Source organism: Scyliorhinus torazame, chromosome 18 (genome assembly GCF_047496885.1).
Source record: "Scyliorhinus torazame isolate Kashiwa2021f chromosome 18, sScyTor2.1, whole genome shotgun sequence".
In the NCBI taxonomy this organism is placed as follows: domain Eukaryota; kingdom Metazoa; phylum Chordata; class Chondrichthyes; order Carcharhiniformes; family Scyliorhinidae; genus Scyliorhinus; species Scyliorhinus torazame.
The window spans coordinates 79,651,923-79,667,543 of record NC_092724.1 but is presented as its reverse complement, the minus strand read 5'-3'; the positions used below and the strand labels follow the sequence as shown (position 1 = coordinate 79,667,543).

At 43.9% G+C, this 15,621-nt stretch overlaps 1 protein-coding gene across 1 annotated transcript in view; it reads right to left on the bottom strand.

Annotated features, from left to right (window-relative positions):
- LOC140394827 (protein unc-13 homolog D-like) overlaps positions 1-15,621 on the bottom strand; it is a 150,591-nt gene that overhangs the window by 79,369 nt on the left and 55,601 nt on the right. The window contains exons 4-6 of the mRNA XM_072482006.1: positions 14,196-14,279; positions 3,891-4,011; positions 2,983-3,109 (exon numbers count right to left, since the gene is read on the bottom strand). Of these exons, the coding sequence (XP_072338107.1) occupies positions 2,983-3,109; positions 3,891-4,011; positions 14,196-14,279 (332 nt within the window). The remainder of the gene's footprint in view (positions 1-2,982; positions 3,110-3,890; positions 4,012-14,195; positions 14,280-15,621) is intronic.

The following is a 15,621-nucleotide window of genomic DNA, read 5'->3' as shown; positions in this document are numbered from 1 at the left end:
AAGGAGCAGTGCTCCGAAAGCTAATGTTTGAAACAAACCTGTTGGACTTTACCCTGGTGTTGTAAGACTTCTTACTGTGCTCACCCCAGTCCAATGCCGGCATCTCCACATCATAGATGGTTTGGCCAGACATGTGGCAGATGAAATTTAATGCAGTTAAATGTGACGTGATACATAGAACATAGAACATAGAAAATACAGCACAGAACAGGCCCTTCGGCCCACGATGTTGTGCCGAACCTTTGTCCTAGATTAATCATAGATTATCATTGAATTTACAGTGCAGAAGGAGGCCATTCGGCCCCCCGAGTCTGCACCAGCTCTTGGAAAGAGCACCCTACCCAAACTCAACACCTCCACCCAACACCAAGGGCAATTTGGACATTAAGGGCAATTTATCATTGGCCAATTCACCTAACCCGCACATCTTTGGACTGTGGGAGGAAACCGGAGCACCCGGAGGAAACCCACGCAGACACGGGGAGGACGTGCAGACTCCGCACAGACAATGACCCAAGCCGGAATCGAACCTGGGACCATGGATCTGTGAAGCAATTGTGCTATCCACAATGCTACCGTGCTGCCCTTAAGAACAAATAAATCTACACTATATCATTTTCCCGTAATCCATGTACCTATCCAACAGCTGCTTGAAGGTCCCTAATGTTTCCGACTCAACTACTTCCACAGGCAGTGCATTCCATGCCCCCACTACTCTCTGGGTAAAGAACCTACCTCTGATATCCCTCCTATATCTTCCACCTTTCACCTTAAATTTATGTCCCCTTGTAATGGTGTGTTCCACCTGGGGAAAAAGTCTCTGACTGTCTACTCTATCTATTCCCCTGATCATCTTATAAACCTCTATCAAGTCGCCCCTCATCCTTCTCCGCTCTAATGAGAAAAGGCCTAGCACCCTCAACCTTTCCTCGTAAGACCTACTCTCCATTCCAGGCAACATCCTGGTAAATCTTCTTTGCACCTTTTCCAGAGCTTCCACATCCTTCCTAAAATGAGGCGACCAGAACTGTACACAGTACTCCAAATGTGGCCTTACCAAAGTTTTGTACAGCTGCATCATCACCTCACGGCTCTTAAATTCAATCCCTCTGTTAATGAACGCGAGCACACCATAGGCCTTCTTCACAGCTCTATCCACTTGAGTGGCAACTTTCAAAGATGTATGAACATAGACCCCAAGGTCTCTCTGCTCCTCCACAATGCCAAGAACTCTACCGTTAACCCTGTATTCCGCATTCATATTTGTCCTTCCAAAATGGACAACCTCACACTTTTCAGGGTTAAACTCCATCTGCCACTTCTCAGCCCAGCTCTGCATCCTATCTATGTCTCTTTGCAGCCGACAACAGCCCTCCTTACTATCCACAACTCCACCAATCTTCGTATCGTCTGCAAATTTACTGACCCACCCTTCAACTCCCTCATCCAAGTCATTAATGAAAATCACAAACAGCAGAGGACCCAGAACTGATCCCTGCGGTACACCACTGGTAACTGGGATCCAGGCTGAATATTTGCCATCCACCACCACTCTCTGACTTCTATCGGTTAGCCAGTTCGTTATCCAACTGGCCAAATTTCCCACTATCCCATGCCTCCTTACTTTGTGCAGAAGCCTACCATGGGGAACTTTATCAAATGCCTTACTAAAATCCATGTACACTACATCCACTGCTTTACCTTCATCCACATGCTTGGTCACCTCCTCAAAGAATTCAATAAGATTTGTAAGGCAAGACCTACCCCTCACAAATCCGTGCTGACTATCCCTAATCAAGCAGTGTCTTTCCAGATGCTCAGAAATCCTATCCTTCAGTACCCTTTCCATTACTTTGCCTACCACCGAAGTAAGACTAACTGGCCTGTAATTCCCAGGGTTATCCCTAGTTCCTTTTTTGAACAGGGGCACGACATTCGCCACTCTCCAATCCCCTGGTACCACCCCTGTTGACAGTGAGGACGAAAAGATAATTGCCAACGGCTCTGCAATTTCATCTCTTGCTTCCCATAGAATCCTTGGATATATCCCGTCAGGCCCGGGGCTCTTGTCTATCCTCAAGTTTTTCAAAATGCCCAACACATCTTCCTTCCTAACAAGTATTTCCTCGAGCTTACCAATCTGTTTCACACTGTCCTCTCCAACAATATCACCCCTCTCATTTGTAAATACAGAAGAAAAGTACTCATTCAAGACCTCTCCTATCTCTTCAGACTCAATACACAATCTCCCGCTACTGTCCTTGATCGGACCTACCCTCGCTCTAGTCATTCTCATATTTCTCACATATGTGTAAAAGGCCTTAGGGTTTTCCTTGACATTTGGGTAAGAAGAACAAGAAAAGGCAATACAAAATAAAGGGTACAATTCTAATGGGGCCCACGAGCAGAGGTTCCTGGGGATATATGTTCACAAATCATTGAAGGTGGCAAGGCAGGCTGAGAAGGAAGCCTTTACAAATAGAGGCACAAAGCATAAAAGCAAGTAAGTTACGGTGATCAATTGGAGAACCTGTTTCGGCCTCAACTGGATCATTGAGTCCAATGCAGAAAAGATGCACGAGAATGGTTCAAGGGATGAGGAACTTCAATTACTGGTTCTGGGGATCAGGAACTTCAATTATAAGGACAGATTGCGGAAGCTGGGGTTGTTCTCCTGGGATAAGAGAAGGTTGAGAGAAGATTTGACAGATAAAATTCATGAGTGGCGATGGAAAAACTTTTCTAATTGGTAAAAAGGTTGAGATCCAGAAAACAGAGATTCAAGGTGAGATGAGGAAAAACTTTCATGCAGCTGTCCATGCAGTACCTGAAAATGTGGTGAAGGCAGATTCTATTATCTGAAGAAAAAAGCCTTGCAGGGCTAAAGGGAAGAGCAGGGAAGTGGGACTCACAGAAAGCGAGTGAGGATGCAAGGGCTGAATAGCTCCTTCTGCACTATAACCATTCTATGATTCAATGTACCTGAATTCAAAAACCTCATCGAAGAGTGGGTTGAGGTCATTATCTTTGCGCTGAGTAGTTTTGCTCTCTACCAGTGGGAAGATGTGCTTAGGTTCCAGAGTCAGCTCCACAAATGGATCGCTGGTACCTGCACAGTGAGAGATGGGATATAATTAGAAAAAAATTAAGATTGAAATGACATGAAAAAATGGGCGCAATCTACTCGCCACACTGTGCCCGAAAAGCAGCGCACCACGGAGCAACATGGCCTTCAACTGTCAGGGGACCCTGTTCCCGGGATGTATCTGGGGCTCTACACACTTTGCGAGATCTAACATGATCTCGCAAGACGTCGCGATGTGAAGCCTGCCATTGTGGGCGGGATCATCTTTTGACAAATCTGTATACTAGAGAGAGACAGCTAGTCTCGGGCAAGCACTGTTCAATACTGGTTTCCACAAACGGGGACCAGACGGAATGGAACTTGTGGGAGTCCCCGTGGGGTTTGGAGCCCCCAGCTGCATAGCTGCATGCACTCTCTGGGCAGAATTGTACCCTGGCACTAGTGCCACATGGGTGCCAGCCTGGCACTGCTAAGGTGTCCAGGTGGCTTTTTTTTTTGCCCGGTGATGATCAGGCCAGGGGCTGCCCTGGTGTGGGGGGGTGGGTTACACCCTTACAATGAGTTGGTGCTTAGTGGGGTTCAGAGGATGTGTCGGGGTCAAGAGATCGGGACGCCATTTTTAAATTTAAGCTCCAGAAAGCGAGTCTCCTCAGTACAGAAAACAGGACAAAATGCGACCTCGGTGGCCGTTCCCCGTTGTGAGCGCCGGGAAACACGCAGCTAAACAGGCTCGCGCTGGGACTAGTTCCATTTGGTTCAATTGCACCATTATCTCATCAGCCAGAAACATCACCTCCTTTCTTACCATTAGAATCCAGTGCAATGAGGTTAACGGCATTGAGGATTTCAACATGAAGTCTTTTTACTTGATTGTCGTAGAAGACCTTTATGGTCACGGCACCATATTTGGAACATTCATTGGCAGTCTTTAAAAAGAATGGAGGAACAGTTAGAGGGAAATGGGATAACTAATCTTTTTGTTCTTCAAGGTTTAGCATAGTGGTTAGCACAGCTGCTTCACAGCTCCAGGGTTCCGGGTTCAATTCAGGCTTCGGGTGACTGGTGTGGTCTTGTTCCTCCAGTTAATCTGAGCTTTCTGGAAATAGTGCTGGAGGCTGAGGTCAGACAATTAAAATGAGAGCCACTGCGGCATGTGGCACAGTGGTTAGCACTGCGACTACGGCACTGAGGACCAGGGTTTGAATCCCAGCCCTGGGTCACTGTCCGTGTGGAGTTTGCACATTCTCCACATGTCTGCGTGGGTTTCACTCCCATAACCCAAAGATGCGCAGGTTAGGTGGATTGACCATGCTAAATTGCCCCTTAATTGGGAAAAAAAAAAATTGGGTACTCTAAATTTATTTTTAAAAATGAGAGCCTACTTGAAACTCAGGACAGACTTTCAGGACACACTTACAGGGCAGCATGGTGGCACTGCTGTCTCAAAGCTCCAGGGACCGGGTTCAATTCTGGCTTTGGGTGACTGTCTTTGTGGAGTTTGCACATTCTCCCCGTGTCTGCCTGAGTTTCCTCCGGGTGCTCCGGTTTCCTCCCACGGTCCAAAGACGTGCAGGTTAGGTGGATTGGCCTTGCTAAATTGCCCCTTAGTGTTCAAAAAGGTTAGATGGGGTTACTAAATTAAGGGAATAGGGTGGAGGGGTGGGCTTAAGTAGAATGCACTTTCCAAGGACCGGTGCAGACTTGATGGGCCAAATGGCCTCCTTCAGCACTGAGATTCTATGACATCTATGATAACTTGAACACATGTCCTTCTGGGAAAATCCAACTCTTTATTTGCAGTATCAACAGTGAAATGAAATGAAATGAATGAAATGAAAATGAAAATTGCTTATTGTCACAAGTAGGCTTCAAATGAAGTTACTGTGAAAAGCCCCCAGTCGCCACATTCCGGCGCCTGTTCGGGGAGGCTATTACGGGAATCGAACTGTGCTGCTGGCCTGCCTTGGTCTGCTTTCAAAGCCAGTGATTTAGCCCTGTGCTAAACAGTCCCAGGACATCTGTTATTCCTTATAAGCTCTTTCAATTATCACAAGAGAAACCATTTAAAATTTTACCACGAATACAAATAGTTTAATACATATACATTGTACATTGTGGCAGCACGGTGGCACAGTGGTTAGCACAGCTGCCTCATGGCACAGAGGACCCGGGTTCGATCCTAGCCCCGGGTCACTGTCCGTGTGGAGTTTGCACATTCTCCCAGTGTGTGCGTGGGTCTCACCCCCACAACCCAAAGATGTGTAGGGTAGGTGGATTGGCTACGCTGAATTGTTCCTGAATTGGAAAAAAAGAATTGGGTACTCTAAATTTATTTTTTAAAATACATGTCTACTTCATCCAACATTCCCAGGGCAGTTTAGATATACTCCTATACAATGTCGCATCGATATATTTCAGCTGCTGTTTTTCCCCTCCTGCACCATTGTGACCTCTGTATTTTTCCCGATCTATGCTCCTGCCCCTTTGAATGAGAATCTGAATTGTTAACCAAATGTTTTGCTGCAGGTTTCTTTCCACTCGGAGCTGAGTTCAGACTGCATGTCTGACCAGCCCCTACTGGCAAGATATCCAGGAAATTCAAGGCCAATCTGATCTCCTGGGCTACTGATGGTGGTGGCACACTTTTTGGTAGGGGGAGTCGGCTCAATACATCTCCGTTGGCAATCTGTGTGCTAGGTATGTGCTGAAAGGCATAGCTGTAGGCCACCAGCAACAAAGCCGAATGCTGCACCCTTGCTGGTTTGTGGTATTGGTTTGTTCTCTCTCAAAAGTCCCAGTCGCTGCTTATAGTTGGTGACTATCACTGTCTGTACACATTTTGGTGGAATTTCTTCCCATTGTATATGACTGCTAAACCCTCTCGATTTTAGCTTAATTTCGCTCTGAAAGGGTCGTTGAGGCAAATACGATGGGCCCTTGGAACCATACCCATCTTATGGCATAATACCAACCCTATCCCGTAAGAAGATGCATCACATGTGAGAACAATCGGGTTCCCAGGGTCCAAGTAAACTAGAAGGTTCAGGGATTGCAAAGGTTATTTCATCAAGCAAAAAGCTTCCTCTTGGGCTCCCTCTATTGCTACTGTTGGTGTTTCTTCAGTAGCTGGTGGAATGATAAAGAGAGATCCGAGTAGAGTTATAGATAGTGTGTGTAGAGACTAGTATTAGTAGAGTGTAGATTACTCGATTCTTGTTTACTATAGCAGTAAGTGGGAGAGCTTTAATAAGTAGTGTAAATAAATGTTAGCTTTGTTAATGAACTTAGCTTCTGTGGTCTTTGTGAACACTACAACATTCATCCTGATAAAAGAATCACAAAGAACACCGCATGGTACCAGGAGTGTGTTCCTAAAAGTGAACAGTGAGTTTAGAAAGTGAGTTTAGCTTCGAGAAAAAAAAAAGAACAATCATTCCGCTACATAGATCTCAGAGACAGCACCAAGTTACTGATCGTAAGATGGAAGGTCTGAAAAAGCCAGAAAACTTTAGGACGACCGGTAAACTAAGTCTAAACTGGAAACATTTCAAACAGCAATCTGAAGTTTTTTTTATCTGCTTCTGTGTTAGAATCAGCTCCTGACCATCGAAAAATTGTGCATCTCCTCAATTTAGCTGGACCGCAAGCATTAGAATTATTTAATTCCTTTGAATTCACAGACAGTGAGAATAAGAAAAAATTTGAACGGGTTGTGGACAAATTTTATGTTCATTGCAAAGTGCAGGTGTATGAAACGTATGAGCGTTACACGTTCAGAAAAAGGCTGCAGCTTAAAGGAGAATCGATAGATTAGTTTATAACTGATTTAAGACTGAGAGCACAGTCCTGTAATTTTTCCTCCATTGCGGATTCGATGCTGCGGGATCAAATAGAGTTTGGTATATATGATGAGCGATTGCGAGAAAGATTACTACGGTGACCGATTTTGCCATTAGAAGAAGCCGTAAATCGTTGCAAGGCCAGTGAGCAATCCACAAACGAATATGAAAAAGGCGCGAACTCGGGAAACGTGGCCGACACTAATAACACTGTGGCGCAGTTCAAAAGACAGCATGCCACTGATGGTCTCCATTTTAAAAATGACATCACGAGTGTGATGAACTGCACACCCTGTGTTAACGCCCACTAAAGAAAAAATTCTCCTGCGAAAGGAAAGAAATGCTTGCAATGCATCAAATTTTGCCTCACGATGCCATTTTGCTTCAGAGATACCGGCAAACAACTCTAAAACAATCATTCCATACATATAAAAACATACAGAGTACACAAAATGAAGGACATGAAGAAAAAAATGTAACTTCAAATAATGATTCCTCCAAGTTATCTGCAGGATAACTACATGGTAGAAGCGATAACCAGAGTTAATGGACACTGATGATAAAAAAATATCTCAACGCTCCGATTTAATTAAAAATTAGACTGTAACACTTAATATTAATGGGTCTGATGTTCCATTCAAGCTGGATATGTGTGCACATGCAAATTTAATCAAAGAGGCAGATCTAAAAAAAGTGCATAAGATTCCAAGAACTAAAAAATCAAACTGTAGGTTGACAGGCTACAATGGGAACGCAATACTGATGAAAAGGTTCCTGCTGCCTCACGGTACAGAATAGTGACATCTGTATGCCATTGGACTTTGAAATTGAGGATGATACGAAGTCATCACGAATTGGGGTAGATGAATGCATTAAATTAAATTTTGTACAACGAATATACACAGCCAGAGATTTAAATGGCTCACTGAATGATAGAATTGAGGACATATTGAGCAACTTCAAGCATGTCTTTAGTGGAATGGGCACCTTACCATTCACGTACAGCATTAAACTCAAAAATGATATATGCACCCAGAAGCGCGCCAGCGCCATTAAGAGACCGTCTCAAGGGTGAGTTAGATCGAGTGCAACAATGCAATATCATATCAAAAGGTGACTGAGCCGACAGACTGGGTAAGCTCTATGGTGTGTTTAGTCCCCATTTGGTTTACGCACATAGCAAAAGTGCGTAAAACAAAGAACAAAGAAATGTACAGCACAGGAACAGGCCCTTCAGCCCTCCAAGCCCGTGCCGACCATGCTGCCCGACTAAACTACAATCTTCTACACTTCCTGGGTCCGTATCCCTCTATTCCTATCCTATTCATGTATTTGTCAAGATGCCCCTGAAATGTTACTGTCGTCCCTGCTTCCACCACCTCCTCCGGTAGCGAGTTCCAGGCACCCACTACTCTCTGCGTAAAAAACTTGCCTCGTACATCTACTCTAAACCTTGCCCCTCTCACCTTAAACCTATGCCCCCTAGTAATTGACCCCTCTACCCCAGGGAAAAGCCTCTGTCTCTGTCTATGCCCCTCATAATTTTGTAGACCTCTATCAGGTCGCCCTTCAACCTCCTTCGTTCCAGTGAGAACAAACCGAGTTTATTCAACCGCTCCTCATAGCTAAGGCCTCAATACCAGGCAACATTCTGGTAAATCTCTTCTGCACCCTCTCTAAAGCCTCCACATCCTTCTGGTAGTGTGGCGACCAGAATTGAAATCTGAAAGATTTAAATAATAACATAATAGAACATAGAACGATACAGCGCAGTACAGGCCCTTCGGCCCACGATGTTGCACCGACATGGGAAGTCAAAAAACAAAAGCCATCTAACCTACACTATGCCATTATCATCCATATGCTTATCCAATAAACTTTTAAATGCCCTCAATGTTGGCGAGTTCACTACTATTGCAGGTAGGGCATTCCACGGCCTCACCACTCTTTGCGTAAAGAACCTACCTCTGCCCTCTGCCCTATATCTATTACCCCTCAGTTTAAGGCTATGTCCCCTCGTGCTAGCCATTTCCATCCGCGGGAGAAGGCTCTCACTGTCCACCCTATCTAACCCTCTGATCATTTTGTTTGCCTCTATTAAGTCTCCTCTTAGCCTTCTTCTCTCTAACGAAAACAACTTCAAGTCCATCAGCCTTTCCTCATAAGATTTTCCTCCATACCAGGCAACATCCTGGTAAATCTCCTCTGCTTCCACGTCCTTCCTATAATGAGGTGACCAGAACTGTACGCCATAAGAAATAAGAAGAGAGTACTATCCCATACCTAAAAGAGAAGAGTTAACAGCAGAAATGGCCAAGTATTTCACAAAATTGGATGCTTCCAAGGGATTCTGGCAACTACATCTGGATAGTAGAAGCAGAAAATTGTGTACCTTTAACACTCCCTTTGGCCGATATTGTTTCAACCGATTACCTTTCGGCATAATATCAAGTCCCGAGATCTTCCACCATGCGATGGAGACCATCATTGAAGAAATACCAGGTGTTCGTGTGTCTGTAGATGATGTGATCATATGGTCCACTTCGGAAGAACACTGTGAAAGGCTTCTGAAAGTCCGAACAAAAGTTAATTCCTATGGTTTGAAGCTGAACAGAGAAAAGTGTCAATTTGGCATCCAGAAAGTAAAATTTCTTGGAGATGTCATATCAAAAGAAGGTGTACAACCAGATCAAGCTAAGATTCATGCCATCGATCAGATGGATAAGAAGGAAATTCTATGATGCTGAGTGTAGTTAATTTTATGGGCAAGTTTATTCCCAATCTGTCCAGCAGAACAGCAGCTTTAAGATATCTGATTAAAAAGAAGGTTGAATTTCTGAGGACACCTCAGCATGCAGCTGAGTGGCAAGACACAAAATCGTCACTAACTACAGCTCTGGTCTTAGCATTTTTTGATTCCACGAAGGAAACACAAATATCAACAGATGCCAGTCAGAATGGCATTGGTGCAGTTTTGGTACAGATGATCTATGGAAATCAGTTGCGTTTGCATCTCCCGCTACGACGCAGATAGAACAGAGGTATGCACAGATAGAAAAAGAATGCCTAGGTCTGTTAACGAGCATAAGCAAAGTATGGCCTACCATACTTGTGGAAACAGATTATCATCCTCTGGTCAACATAATACCGGCAGCACGGTAGCACAAGTGGATAGCACTGTGGCTTCACAGCGCCAGGGTCCCAGGTTCGATTCCCCGCTGGGTCACTGTCTGTGCGGAGTCTGCACGTTCTCCCCATGTCTGCGTGGGTTTCCTCCGGGTGCTCCGGTTTCTTCCCACAGTCCAAAGACGTCCAGGTTAGGTGGGTTGGCCATGATAAATTGCCCTTAGTGACCAAAAAGGTTAGGAGGGGTTGTTGGGTTACGGGGATAGGGTGGAAGAGAGGGCTTAAGTGGGTCGGTGCAGACTCGAATGGTCGAATGGCCTCCTTCTGCACTGTATGTTCTATGTTAAGAATAAAGAACGATCTCAATGACATGTCTCCGAGACTTCAGCGCAAGATGATGTAACTATAAAGATACGACTTCACGTTAGTCTATACCCCGGGCAAAGAATTAGTTGTTGCAGATGCATTGTCAAGAGCTATAAGTTACAATGATGAGAAAGCATCAGAAGTAGTACTCAATGTGGAAGCACATGCCACATTTGTCACAGACATGTTACCCGTGTCTGATGAAAAGCTAAGTTTAATACGGGATGAAACTGAAAAAGTCACAATACTTCAACTGGTGATCAAAAACCTAAGAGAAGGATGGCCTAATGGCAGTTGTAACAGTTTTCAAAGTATCAAGAATGACCTGACGGTTATAAATGGATTCCTGTTGAAAGGAGACAGAATTGTAATACCTTCCTGCCTACGAACAAGTATTCTAGAAAAGATACATGAAGAGAATCAAGGGAGAGAGAAGTGTCGAAAACGTGCCAGGCTGTCAGTATATTGGCCGGGCATCAATAGAGATGTTTACTACTACTTGCAAGAGTGTAGTAGTGTCTGTCAAACACATCAACCATGCCGGTGTAAAGAAACCTTTGTAGCAAGTGAAATTGTCACAAACCCATGGTCAAAGGGTCTGATGGACCTGTTCTATTTCAGAGGGAATGATTATTTAATAATCATTGATTACTATTGCAATTATCCTGAAGTCATGACGGATAATGGACCCTGTTTCAGTAGTTGGGAATGGTTGTCATTTGCAGAAGGGTACAACTTCCAACACGTTACCTCTAGTCCGTTGAGTAGAGATAAGGAGACATTTCTTCACACAGGGTGGTGAGCCTGTGGAATTCATTACCACAAGAAGTAATTGATGCTAAAACATATTCAAGAGGCGGCTGGATATAGCACTTGGGGAGAATGGGATAAAAGGCTATGGGGAGAAAGCAGGATTAGGCTATTGAGTTAGATGATCAGCCATGATCGTGATGAATGGCGGAGCAGGCTCGAAGGGTCAAAAGGCTCCTATTTTCTATGTATGTATCTATGTATGTATCCCCAATCAAATGAGAAAGAAGAAAGGAGTCGGAATAATAAAACAATTGTTCAAAATGGCACTTGATGACAAAAATAATTTTGTGCTAGCGCTGTTAAGCTACAGAGCTACTCCTTTGTCATCAGAATTGTCATCTGCCCAGATGCTCATGGGAAGGAATATTCATACAACATTGCCTGCCATAACAATTCCAAACATGGAGATGTCGTTAGGATAAGAAATCCAAATGGTTGTTAGTCAGACGTTGCAAAGATGTTAAATGAGGTTGCACCATGATCGTATGTGATACAAACTGTGGCTGGCCTGGTGTTTCGTAGAAATCCATGAGCATTGTTAAAAGTAATGAATTCCTTGAAGTTTCCAGAGCCAACTATAACAAACCCAGACACCATGTTTTGTAACATTGACTTACCAGCAGCGTTGTTACCAACTACAACACATGGAACAGACAAGAGACAATTCCAATGACACTGCAGGTGCATTGAGAAGGTCAGAAAGGAGAAGATAACCACCTAATCAACTAAACTTGCATGAACTAAGCATGAACTGTATGAAAGCATTCTTGACAATGTATGTAAAATAAAACATTAGAAACAATTTCAGACATTTTTCTCAAAGAAAGGGGGATGTGACAAGGGAAATGTTCAGAATACAAAGGGTTAATGTCATATCATAGTTAACCACAAGTTGGAGCTATATGTAGAACTATATATCAAGCACTGACTCACAGACTTCTGGGAGAAGGCTGGAGAGGAGAGCAAAGGAGCAGTGAGAGAGATCCAAGTACAGTTTTAGATAGAGTGTAGAGACCTGTGTTAGTAGAGTGTAGATTGTAGGTTACTAGATTATTGTTTGCTATAGGAGTAAGTGGTTGAGCTTTAATAAGTAGTGCAAATAAATGTTAGCTTTGTTAATGAACTTACCTTCTGTGGTCTTTGTGAACACTACAACATCCATCCTGATATCAAGAGTCACAAAGAACAATACACTGCCCACTTGGAAAACTGAACCAGTCTGATTATGCCCAGTGCTTCTAATCACTTAAACTCAGCTTGAACTTTCTTCTGCAGTGCATAGGGAACTAGCCTAACTCTAAAAAAGCTGGGTGTCGAATGCTGATCGGAGTCAATTGTGGCTTTTGCATCTTTAGTCTGGTCTAGTTCGCTGTGTAAAACATCCTCGTGACATCACAAGACATCTTTGAAGGATACTGTTGGAAATTTAAAAATTTTTAAATTTCCAGTTAATTGAGTTTGATTTGCTGTAACATGTTCCCATGAAGCTGGGTCTGTGGTCTTCCATGATAACTTGAGCTAGATGGGCCTCTTGCTCTTTACAAGCCACTGGTGTGCTTCTGGTTCCAAGGATTTTCAGGGTTTGCACGATCAAACCTTTCACCTTGTAGCCAATGTGGTGACTCGGGAAACACTAAAGCTTCCAGTTGTAACAAAGGGTTTATTAAGGAAAGGCAAAGGCTGCTAGATCTTTATGGGCACAGAATACAATAGGATGGGTCTTATCTCTACAGTTTGTGCTCCTGCTCCCAGGGCACTGCATTAACCCACTATTGGCTGAGGTTCACACACTCGCAGGCAATTGGCCCTGAGCCGGTCACCTGGCCTGCCACCCCTTAAAGGGGCCACACCACCACAAAACATACCCAGATTAATTTCTGCGCCCTTCTATTTAAATTCATCCATGAACTGGCACCTCCCATACTGTATAAGCTGTACAGCTCCATAAGGTTCCCCCAAACACTGTTCCTCTGACAGTGGCCTCTGGTGCTTACGTTCCACCCTTCACCTCTCCATGGGCAGCCATATCATCAACCTCATCGGCTCCATATTCTGATTTCCTGTCCTCTGATTCCTCTGCCTCAACACTTCCCTCTTCTTCCTTTAAAACCGTTATTATAGGCCACTTAGCCTTTGGTTCCCTTTCCTATGACTGCTTTGGATTAGTATCTATTTTCTTTCGTCTCCTCTCTCTATGAAATACCTTGGAACATTGAAGTTGCAATACAAATGTAAATTGTTGTGATTAATGACAGTCAATATCATGAGCTGTAAACATATAAACAAATTAGAGAATACATCGCTGGAACCTACGCTGTGAGCTTATGATTATCAATAGCATTGGGCAGAAGTTTCAGGTGCGAAGGAGCCCAAAATTATTGGTGTGCAGTTTCCCGATCCCCCCCCCCCAACTTCCACCCATAATTGGTCAGGGAATCTGTCTCCATGCAACTTAAGGGGATGAAACCTAGGTCACTGACTGTTTCTGCTGGGCACAGTAAGAAGTCTTACAACACCAGGTTAAAGTCCAACAGGTTTGTTTCGAATCACTAGCTTTCGGAGCACAGCTCCTTCCTCAGGTGAATGAAGAGGTGGGTTCCAGAAACATATATATAGACAAAGCTTTGACCCACCTCTTCATTCACCTGCGGAAGGAGCTGTGCTTAGAAAGTTAGTGATTCAAAACAAACCTGTTGGACTTTAACCTGGTGTTATAAGACTTCTTGCTGTGCTCACCGCTGTCCAACGGCAGCATCTCAACATCACGTTTCTGCTGGGGGCAGGTTCAGGACCCAGAAACTGTCCTGGTTCCTGTTTCCCAATGTCAATTCAAAAAACATTCCCAATGTGTTTGATTACTAACCTTTTGACAGAAGTTTGAACTACCTTGGTTTTCACCCAGAGCTTACAATGTTGCTGCCCTCTCAGTTGGACTTTCACACTTCAATTAGTACTACACTACTCACCTGTTGTTGGATTTTCTTGGCATAAAACTTTTGTATCAGTTTGTGAGTGCTCGCTGCATTAAGAGACAAATGAGCTTTCAGATCCTGAAATAAAAAAATAGATATACAGCAATGAGTGAAAAAAGACTGCATCCACAGAGTGATCAGACAACACATGTCAAAATTGAGCAGAGCAAAGTCCAGCAGGTGCTGGGAATTTGGAAGTAAAACAGGAAATTATTTTAAAAAATGCTCAGCAGGTCTGGCCATATCTATTGTGTGAGAAACAATGGAACTGTACTTCCAGACAAGCTGTAACAAGCTTTTAAGAAAGACAAAAGAGAAGGAAGGGAGGAAAGGGGGAAAAGTAAAGTCCCTGATTGGGTGGAAGACAAAGGAGATTAAATGATTTAAATGATGATGGTGCAAATAGAGATGGTAATGGGACACGCAAAGAAACATAAGATGGGTTTAGATGAGGTGTGAATGTGAAAACCAGAATCTACACCAGCAGCTGACATCCAAAAGCAAAACAAAAAGGTAAAAAAATGGGAGCAGAGTTTACAATCTGAAATTGTTGAATTTTACCTCAGCGTTGAGGTAGTAAAGTGCCTGAAAATGAAAGAGCAAGGGAGGGAGTCAGGGAATGATGTTTCACAGAGTTCCGGAGTTGAGGAACAACTTACCATTGAATGACAAGGTAGCTTACAAATGGTATCAAGAAACATTTGTAATGTTATGGCTATCACAGAAACTTGGTTAATAATAACCTTTATTGTCACAAGTAGGCATACATTAACACCGCAATGAAGTTACTGTGAAAAGTCCTAGTTGCCACATTCTGGCGCCTGTTGGATATACAGGGAAAGAATTCAGAGTGTCAAAATTACCTAACAGCATGTCTTTCGGGACTTGAGGGAGGAAACCGGAGCAGCTGGAGGAAACCCACACAGACATAGAGAGAACATGTAGACTCCACCCAAGCCAGGAATCGAACCTGGGACCCTGGAGCTGTGAAACAACAATGCTACCCACTGTGCTACCGTGCTGCCCTAGGGGAAGGGCAGGATTGGCAACTGAATGTTGGAGGATATAGATGCTTCAGGAGGGATAGAGGGGGGATGTAAAAGGGGTGGGGGAGTAGCATTACTGGTTAAGGAGAATATTACAGCCGTATTGCGGGAGAACACCCCAGAGCGCTCATACAATGAGGCAATCTGGGTAGAGCTCAGGCACAGGAAGGGGGAAATCACAATGTTGGGCTTTTATTCCAGGCCCCCCAACTGCCAGCAAGCGATATAGGAGCAGGTAGGTAGAGGGATTTTGGATAGGTGCTAAGGTAACCGGGTTGTCGTGGTAGGGGATTTTAATTTCCCCAATATTGACTGGGGCTCACTTAGTGCTAGGGGTTTGGATGGGGCAGAGTTTGTAAGGTTTATCCAGTAAG